The sequence below is a fragment of the Hyperolius riggenbachi genome, chromosome 8 (assembly GCF_040937935.1).
Source record: "Hyperolius riggenbachi isolate aHypRig1 chromosome 8, aHypRig1.pri, whole genome shotgun sequence".
In the NCBI taxonomy this organism is placed as follows: Eukaryota; Metazoa; Chordata; class Amphibia; order Anura; family Hyperoliidae; genus Hyperolius; species Hyperolius riggenbachi.
This window is the reverse complement of record NC_090653.1, coordinates 261096399-261106764: the sequence shown is the minus strand read 5'-3', so window position 1 is coordinate 261106764 and position 10366 is coordinate 261096399. Positions and strand designations below refer to the sequence as shown.

Genomic DNA, 10366 nt, shown 5'->3' with positions numbered 1-10366 from the left:
CTGAATAGGTACTGACCCTGGCCAGGATTCGAACCCTGATCTCCCATGTAAAGGCAGTGCCCTTAACCAGTACACATGTGAATCATTTTTTTTCATAATTGGAGAAATATTGAACATGTGTGTGTGGTACATTGGTCAGAAGTTTCAAATGTTACAATCAGTCAGAAAACTTGATTGTAATCCTTCAATTGTAAAGAAATGTTAAAAATTGTCCCCTTTGGGGGATATTTGCCTCAGGAGGGGGAAGCCTCAAGGTCCCAATGAGGCTTCCCTGTTCTCTGTAGCTTGGGGAATCCAGCGCTGGCTCCCCCGAAAGTCCACCTACCACCATCCAGCGCAGGCAAACTAGCAGCCCTTCATTCAGGCTAAGGTGGAAATAGCCGACCCCAATCAATTCGCTCTACAGCGCAGGAGCAAAGGACTCGCACCTGCGCAGTAGAGCGGATACGATCAGGCTCGACTATTTCCGCATTAGCCCAAACGAAGAGAGACACTAGCGCGCCTGCGCAGGATCACGGTAGATAAACATTTACCTCGCCGCAGTTCGGGGGGTCCCGGCACTTGAACGGAGGAGGATGGGGAAAGCCTTGTTAGGACTTTGAGGCTTCCCCCCTCCCGAGGTAAGTATCCCCCAAAGAGTTTTTTCTCCATTACAGGTTATCTTTAAAGTGAATCATAGATGAAAATAAACTAATGAGATAAACAATTGGATCTGTCCTTCTACTTTGAAAAATGACTCATTTAGATATCTCAGGGATTTATTTTATGTATAAACATTTACAAAGCAGATTTATGTTTCATAGTCTCCACTCAATTGCAGCGTCTCAAGAGTCCCAGCGTGAGAATACATGAACTATTGACCTTTTTATCTTTTCCCTTTTACAGTAAAAAGCCCAGGTATCTCCCTAGGAAAGTGTTTTATAGCTGTAATGTGTTATCAGTGAGTCCACTGAGTTCTGACAGTCAGTTCCATAGCTAATTATAAACTCTTTCAGGCAGGGAAAAAGAAAAGGAGCACAGCGTAAGTGTCTGCATGCTTCCCACTGTATATGCAAATGTCTATCTCACCATGTCACATGTCATCTCTGGTACACTTTAACCTCTTGAGGACTGTAGGCTTACACCCCCTAGTGACCAGGCTATTTTTTGCAATTTAGGCCACTGCAGCTTTAAGGCCTCGCTGCAGGGCCGTACAACTCAAGTGTTCCCCTCGCCCCCCCTTTTCCGCCCACCAACAGAGCTTTCGGTTGGTGGGCTTTGATCGCTCCCAGGATGTTTATTTATTTTTGTAAAGATTTTTTTTTTTTTACTAAATCAACCTATTTTTATTATTATTTTTCTAAGTCTCCCCCGCCAGACTATGACAGCTGATTGCTCCTCAGCCTCCAGAGGGGACAGCCGTGTCACACGGTTGTCCCGAGTATAGCGCTGCCATGGATCGCAGCACTGTACACAGTAAATAGATGGCGGTTTTGCCGTCTAAGGGCCTTTTTCCACTAGCCTGCGATTTGCGATCTGCTTCTGATCGCAAATCGCAAGGTACATTAAACTAATGGAAACTGCAGCAGCAATTTCCATTAGTGCGATCCGATTGCGATGCGATTTTGGTCAAATCGCAATCATTGTCCTGCCGCGTTTTGTATGCGATTGAGCTGGACTATAATGAGTATAGTAGCTCAATCGCAATCGCATGGTGGAAATTGAAACGCGATCGCGATCGGAATCATTTCATAGTGGAAAAGAGCCCTAACAGTCTCCCGATCGCCGCTGGGAGACTGATGGCGGAGCGGAAGATTCATTCGGAGACGCACACGCGATCTCCTGCAAAACCCCGCCCCAGGACTTGCCGCCAATTGGCGTTAGGCGGTCCTGGGGCTGCCGCCATGCTCACGCCCATTGGCGTTACCTGGTCGGCAAGCAGTTAAGCCTGATGCGGCATAATTTTAATGCCACTAGAGTCTGGGCACGGGATGCAATAGCACGTCCCAGACAGATCTTCGCTGTCTAAAGACAACAGAGTTCCATGCATCGGTCAGGGGCTGTTTTTATTGGCTCCTGACCGCCTGATCACTTTAAGCCAGAGTGATCAGGAAATGCAAAAGTAAAAAAAAAAGGCTCTGGTCCTTAAAGGGACCAGAGCCTTTAGTTCCACACAGATTACGGTGCATGTTGCTGTGCCTTTATATTTGCTGATAGGCTTTCCTGCAGACCATTTTAAAAAGGCAGGGGTTGTTTGGAGTTGAGCTCTTACCATTCTGTTTGTTGTTTGATCATTTTTATTTCATAGCCCATCTCTACCTATACAGATTACTCCAGAGGGGGATAGTGTGCAGAGTACCATGTACACAATATTACCAGCATGGCTGTATTTATGTTTGCATTCTTTTCTGTGTAACTGAATTTGTTTTGAGCAGCCTATACTTTTCAGTGTGACACTTCCCATTACATCTGAATATATGCCTGAAGAAGGGCACCAGCTACCTGAAAGCTTTAAGTGGGATTGTCACCATAAAAATCAAATTTCAACGGCAACTGGTCTGATTGTATTAAGTGATAAAGATGCTAATCCTGCATTCAAAATTTTTTCTGCTGTTATGATTTGGAGTTATCACTTACTTGGAGCACTGGCCCTTTAGTAGTCAGTGCCATTCAGTTGCATGCTGGGGGTTCTTTTTATCTATAATATATTCCTCCTCTTCCATTTATTTCCCTGTCTACCTTCTTATCTAAAACATGATCCCTTGCTCACTTGTGTTTACAAGGAAGGCTAAGGTGACTCAGCGATTGGAGGAGAAAAGAAAAAAAGTAAATGGCAGAAATTACATCAGGATTTAGCCTCAAACTGTGGGCAAAAGACATGGTTCCCACCAGGAACTAAATTCTCTTCATTTACTATATAACATTCACTAAAATCAAAACGTGGACGGTACAATACATGTGTTATGTAAGTAGATCAAGTATTTATCTACGTATATATGTGTTTTTTTCCTGGCATAGTATGGCTAATCCTACTGCTCTAACAGAGAGGAGGGCATAAGCGATAAAAAGACAAGTTTTATGGGACACTCAACAAGACGTCGCGTTTCACAGGTTTTATCCGCTTCTTTAAGTAAAATCAAAAACAGGTCTTGCCATTGGCTGTCTGGAGCAAAGAAGCACCTCATAAAGCTGCCTCACTCCAGACAGCCAATGGCAAGACGCTGTTTTTGCTTGACCTGAAGAAGCGGTTAAGAGCCATGAAACGCGTCATCGTGTTAAGAGAAACATTAAGGATTGAACTTCATTCCAGTCAGTAGCTGATACCCCCTTTCCCATGAGAAATCTTTTCCTTTTCTCGAATAGATCATCAGGGAGGGGGGGGTCTGTATGGCTGATATTGTGGTGAAACCCCTCCCACAGTGTGAGGTCATAACCAAGGTCTTGACAGTTTGCTATGAACCTCATTGCATTGTGGAATCACTTGGCAGAACTAAAGCTGTCACCACCAATCATAAAGTTCAGAATGTAAATCAGGGAGAGAAAAGATTTTACAATGGGCAAACACTGACTAAATAATCTAGAAATGAATATTGTAAGAAATAAGCAATTTTACAAATTGTGTCATTTTTACTACAGTTCCTCTTTAAGGCCGGATCCACACTATAGGCGCTTTTCTGAGCGCTATGTGACTGATTAGGGCTTTTTAAAAATGTCTCCCACTAACTTTCATTAAAATCGCGGTAAAAAAAAATCACGTAAAAATACCCGCAGTTTTTTGCGTACACGATCGCGAAGATTTTTACGTGAGTTTAATGAAAGTGAATGGGAGACATTTTTAAAAAGCGTTCAGAAAGCGCTCAGCAATCACAGAGCGCTCAGGAAAGCGCTTATAGTGTGAATGCGGCCTAAGTGTCCAATAACAATTGTCTTTTACACCTAAATATGATTTGTTTTATTTTACAATCTTGACAAGTGTTGCACTTACAGGATTTTTTCTTGGGGCGCCTCCTCCCATCGGCTTTAGTACCCTTCCCCTAGACCAGGGCCTTTTCCCTAAAACCTTTTTGAAGAGCGACCAACAATAATTCTGAAGAAGTCTTATCCACAGGTCAGTGTGGAGACGAGTTACACTTGCTCATTACCATAGTTGCCTTTAGCAACCCAGATTTGTAAGTGGTGGTTGAGGGTGAAGGTATACACCCTAAAAAAAAGCACAGAGGCAACAGGAACCCAGATGGTGCAGTACGTCACAAAAGTTGTGGGTGTCTGTGAGAACAAAAGGAAAATACTCACAAAGATGAGTTGCACAGGAGCAACCGACCGCTATACGCAGATGGAGATGCACAACTCCGACACCACTCGGGTTACCAGGGGACCTGGAGATGGTCGCTCTCTTGGAAAAGGCACATACACTCAAATAACCTACGTGATATGAAACCACTCGGGGTCAGGTGTAGGAGAACACCCCTCGGTGGGGGAGTAAGGCATAGGGTAAGGTGAAGAGGCGCCCAATATAAAATAAAATATATTAAAAACAAATAAAATATAAAAAATGAGGAGGCTTATCTCAAGGATGACAAATTCATAAGAAAATGAATTTTATTACTACAAAGCACAGGCAACGCGTTTCGTGGGAACTCGCCCACTTCCTCAGGCCAAATAAAGTGCCATTAGATGCTGGTAGCCGCATTTAGGGAGCTTCTCAATGCGGCTAAAAGCATCTAATGGCACCTTATTTGGCCTAAGGAAGTGGGCGAGTTCCCACGAAACGCGTATATCTTGATCTTCCCACCGACATGACTATCTTGGCTAGTACAATTCTAAAACATTGTCTTCTGAAAGGTGGGAGCAGACCTCACCGCCAGGAGGAAACCCACACAAACGAGAGAAGAACATTTATCCCCGGGGTGAGGTACTTACTGGACTGTCGAAATCTCTTGTAGACGAAGAAGACCACAATGCCAATGAGGGACAGAGCAACGGCGGCCCCAATCAATATTCCCGTCCACTGTAATGAAGAAACAACAAGGGTCAGATGGGAACTAATGTGTCACTATGTCGCTGAAACTGCTTTGTGCAATTTTGCTTTCTTAAAGGGAACCATTAGCGAGAGTGATCTGGAGGTTTCCATATTTATTTCCTTTTAAACAATGCAAGCTTCCCGGCTGCCCCCTGATCCTGTGTGTCTAATACTCTTAACCAGAGACCCTGAACAAGCATGGAGATCAGCTGCTCCGACTCAACTCTGACTGGATTACCTACATGCTTGTTTCAGGGTTGACTCAGACACTACTGATACCAGAACAACAACGTGACTGCCAGGCAACTGGTATTGTGTAAAAGCAAACTCTCCCCTCTGGTTGGCTGTAAGGGTGGCCATACGCATAGGTTTATAATCACTGCTATGGATTCTTGGTCCAAGCTGTGCCGATAACATACGGTTACCGATATTCTGCTACCGGCTTAGCTGCGATTCTCTCTCTCTATCGGTGCCGTTTCCAACTGCACCCTTCTGAAACCTCCCCCTACCCTATCCCCTAACACTAATCCTCCTACCAGTATGCCTAATACGTACCTGCCTAACGATACCCCCCAAATAGAGTCTGTAGCCATGGCCATGAACAAACGAGACATGGAGGTTTTTTTTTTGCAGACTAGTTGCCGGCAGACAGCATGTTCAACTGCTCAACAAACGCTCAGCTTAGCCATCCATCTAAAAGAGACCTTACACTAACCTTCCCACCAATACGCCTAAAGCTGGCCACTAACGGTCCAATTTCTAGCGAAAAATCGTTCGAGCGATCAGAAATTCTGATCGAACGAAAAATCGTTCACTACACCATCAACTAACCAATCTTTACTTCCCATCTATCACGACCACCAAGAAAATCCAAATTTTCGTTCGACGAAAATTCATTCGGACGACATTTTTTTCACTCGTTCATAATCAATTGTGTCCACCAATGGAGATTATTTACAACCAATCCGATCAGAATTTCTGATCGCTCGAACGATTTTTCACTAGAAATTGGACAGTTAGTGGCCAGCTTAACACTAACCTTCCCACCAATACACTTACAGTACCACAGCATTGCCGAACACTTGCCCTGCTTGCCAAACACTTACCAATGCCTGCACCTCTCAAACAACTCAGCGCCACTTGCCAAAAGCAGGCACCTTATACCGTCGCCTTGCCAAACACTCGTCCTGCTTGCTAAACACTTACCGATGCCTGCACCACTCCCAGTGTTCGGCAACCCAGGACCATTCGGGTTGCCGAACAATCTCACACAGAGCTCTCCATCTACTAATACCTAACCCTAATTGCCCCTCCCCCCCCCCCCCCCCCACGGATATCCTTAACCTACCACCCACCAAGGCTTAACCTTAACTGACCCACCCACACTCTCCTATCCCTAACCTACCCCCACCGAGTCCTAACCCTAACCGACAGACACACACACACACACACACACCTGTCCCTAACCTACGCCCAGCCGATGCCTAACCTTAACCGACTCCCCAAAACGGATACCTATCCCTAACCTACCCCCACCGAGTCCTAACCCTAACCAACAGACACACACACACACACACACACACACACACACACACACACACACACACACACACCTGTCCCTAACCTACGCCCAACCGATGCCTAACCTTAACCAACCCCCCAAAACGGATGCCTATCCCTAACCTACCCCAACCGATACCTAACCTTAACCAACCCCCCTGACCCCAAAAAACGATGCTTATCTCTAACCTACCCTCAACCGATGCACAACCTTAACCGAACCCCCGCCCCCCCCCCCCCCCCCCCTTCCAGCCTCCTTAAACAGATGCCTGGCATCCATGTAGCCGCAGTTCGTATAGCAGGTGGTCCCCGGCGCCCGCTATTTTATCAGGCGCCCAAGTCTCCCTTTATAGGTGGAAATAACACGGGCACCTATGGGGCGCCTGAACTTCTGCGTTGCCTCAGGTGCCCAATTTCCCATTTTGCTGAGTGCCTGCTTACAAAACCCTGATCAGCTCCCCAATTCCACCCCAGCATTGATGGACATATGGTTATCTCTGACTTTAGCCCGTCCGAAGTGAGAAATCTGCGATTTAAGATCAGTGGCATAAAGAAGCTTGAGGCCCCAGTGTGAATTTTATATGGGGCCCTCACCACTGTATTGATATGGAGTCCCAAAACCTAGCAAGGACAGCTGCAGTGTCAGAGAGGTGTGATCAGAGAAAGGAAACAGTTTGTTAAGGATTACTACTGTGCAATGTACATATAGAGGTGCATTACCAGCCTAGCACCAATGCAAAGCCAATAAGATGGCTGAAGGAGGGCCCCTAAGTGAGCCCTTCTAGTCCAGGAGCCCCGGTGCGGTCGCAACCTTTGCAACCCTATTGCTACGCCACTGTTTGTGATGTACATTAATGAGGGTCTTACCATGGTGGTCTGCATTCTGTCTTCTACAAACTGGAGCACCCGGCTGGGGAGGTCTAAGTTCTTAGCGAGGGAAGTCTGTCAGGACAAAACACAAAGATCACTAAGAAGGATGCGCAGGTCGTCATGGTTACACACGACAGTACAGAGTGTTCACCTCAGACAGGAGTGACAGGATATCCATATTCTCCACATCCTCCTCCTCCATAAACATGGTGAGGAGCCGCCAGAGGCCTCCTGTGACCCGGGGCCCAGCGTCCTGGTACAGAACCACATCCCCCATAAGTGTGAACAGGCCCATCGTCTCCTGAGGCAGCCGCCTCACTCAGCCATGCTGCAGGAGGAGGATAGATCTACACACGGAGCCTGGCTGCCTGTCACTGAGTCTGATATCAGGCGTCTGACAGCTGCTGGAAGGCCCGTTATTGGGTGTAAGGTCACGGGATTAGAGCTCAGAGGACACTACAACAATCGCTGTGGAATGGAAAGTTACGCTGTCCTAATGCGACACTTTCCTGGCGGGCAGCGAGAGGGACTTCGCCGTCTCTGAAAGGTCAGCATTGTACAGATCACTGTTCTGCCTCAGAGCTCAGCTGTGGCCTTACGGCAGCAAAGCGCCAGGGCTGTCCTCTTGCTGCTACTGACAAGAGACGCCACAGACAGGAATAACAATCATGATTGTGTTAAGTTAAAGTAAACAAACGAAAATAAACTAACAAGATAATGGCCTCAATTCACTAAGAGCCCGAGCCCACTAACACAGTTGTGTCCGCTTTTCAGTTACACTTCAATGTTATAGATGCTGAAAAGTGACAACAACTGCATCAGTGGGCTCAGGCCCTAAGCAGTTTAGACCAGTCTACTGATGGTTTTTAGTCTACTGATGGTTTGGTGCAAATCAGTTGCATCAAGAGGGAATTCACTAATAATTACCAAATGTTTTAGACCTGTTTTTAGACCTGGTCTAAAACATTCAGTAATTAGGTCGGTAAAGCAGGGGAAATGATCAAAAGATGCAATTCACAAACGAGTAGCTATGACTGATATCCTTCTCCTCTGATGAGCTCTCCTCTGGATACTATTGAACTCCTGCATAATTAATTCAAAAGGTTCCATCCTCAATCTTAGGGCCCATTCACACTTGAAAGTGCAAAACGCCGGTGCTTACTGCCGGTGTTTTGCGTGAGTGATTTTTCAGCGGAAAAAAAAAATCACTGAACACTGTGGCGATTTTTCCACGATCGCATTTTGCTATAGCACTGAAATGCGATCGCCGGAAAATCGCCTGAAAAAGGTGCAGGCGACGCGTTTGCGTTTCGCGATTTGGGGCGATTAGCGCAAATTGCCCAAATAAGAACGGGCCCATAGACTTATTACACTAGCACTTTCAAAAGTGCTAGCGTTTGAGCGTTTTGCCGAAATCGCCGGCAAACCGCTCAAGTGCGAATGGGACCTAATACCTCACATAACTACTTTACCGACAGAAATCAGCTGGTCTAATCTCTGTCAGAAAAACTGGGCGTGGTTACTCCTTGTTTGCCTTTGTGAATTGCATGTTTTGATCATTTCCCGTGCTTTACCGACCTAATTACGGAATGTTTTAGACCAGGTCTAAAAAAAGGTCTAAAACATTACACCAAACTATCAATAGACTAGTCTAAACTGCATAGTGAATTGAGGCCTATGAATTGTATGTGTAGTACAGCTAAGAACTATAACATTAGTAAAAGTCTTATATTGTTTTCCAGTACAGGAAGAGTTAAGAAACCTCAGTTGCAAAAAAACTCTGCACTCTTTAGAAGACAGTGTTGTTTTCTGAAGCACTTACATATCAGTAGTTACAGATTACCCAACAAGCTCATGGTGAACCAGAACTCCTGGGAGTGTGTAATAAGGGGCTACAAAGGACCAAAAGCCCTCTTACTAAGATGTTAAGCAAAACAAAAGTTTGCCTCTCTTGTTTCGTTTAAAATTTCAGTAAGCAGGGCTGTGGAGTCGGTAAAAATATCTTCAGACTCCAACTCAGATTCCCCAGTTTATGAAACCACCGACTGACTCCGGGTACCCAAAATGGCTCCGACTCAGACTCCTCGACTCTTACTCCTTAGTCTAATACTTACCAGGGCTGTAGATTTTGTACAAAATCGTCCGACTCCAACTCCACAGTTTATGAAATCACTGACTCCAACTCCGACTCCGGGTAACCAAAATTGCTCTGACTCCGACTCCTCGGCTCTGACTCCGACTCCATAGCCCTGTTAGTAAGAGGGCTTTTTTTTTTGTCCTTTGTAGCCCTTCACACACTCCTAGGAGTTCTGGTTCACCATGAGCTTGCTGGGTAATCTGTAGCTCTGGGTGTTTCAAATCCTACCCCATAGAGCCACGTTAATCCATGCCATGCACTAATGAGGATCAACCAACCCGAAATGCACGCATGTTGGGTTATTGTGGCTCTGTACAACAAGCTGACGCATCTTTGCATTCCAGCGGTTCTGGAGGTGTGGTTAGCTTTCATGGACAACAAAGGATGATTTGCATATTCAGCAGTGATGCATTGTGGGACACCCCAGAGGACACTCCAACCTGAATAATCACAAATACCTTCTGTTTTAAATACTTTAGGACCGCAATCATTGAAATCTACGCCCGGTTTTAATGGCTACCTGGCTGGCAGGGTGTAGATTTCAATCAACCGATGCACAAAAATCGCTTAGACCGCACACGGCAACATTACCCTGTTGCTTCTATCAGATTTACTACTTACTGTAAGTGACAGCAACATAGGAGAAAACTAATTTATGGCTCAATTTACTCTGGAAAAAATGTACTTCTTGTATGTATATGTGTGCGCATATTTTAAATTTTACAATTTTTCACCATAGTGCCCCTTTAACCACTTGCCGACCGCCTACTTCATATTGGCGGCGGCAAAGTGGCAGCCCC

General features: G+C 45.6%; 1 protein-coding gene across 3 annotated transcripts in view; it reads right to left on the bottom strand.

Annotated features, from left to right (window-relative positions):
• The window catches only part of PNPLA7 (patatin like phospholipase domain containing 7), a 412399-nt gene that overhangs the window by 367417 nt on the left and 34616 nt on the right, over window positions 1-10366 (bottom strand). For 2 of the 3 annotated variants that reach the window (XM_068248745.1, XM_068248744.1), the window contains 2 exons: window positions 7427-7501; window positions 4900-4987 (listed from right to left, as the gene is read on the bottom strand). In XM_068248745.1, the coding sequence (XP_068104846.1) occupies window positions 4900-4987; window positions 7427-7501 (163 nt within the window). Of the gene's footprint in view, window positions 1-4899; window positions 4988-7426; window positions 7502-7580; window positions 7794-10366 lie in introns of those variants that run through there. The other variant, XM_068248743.1, reaches the window with a different exon arrangement.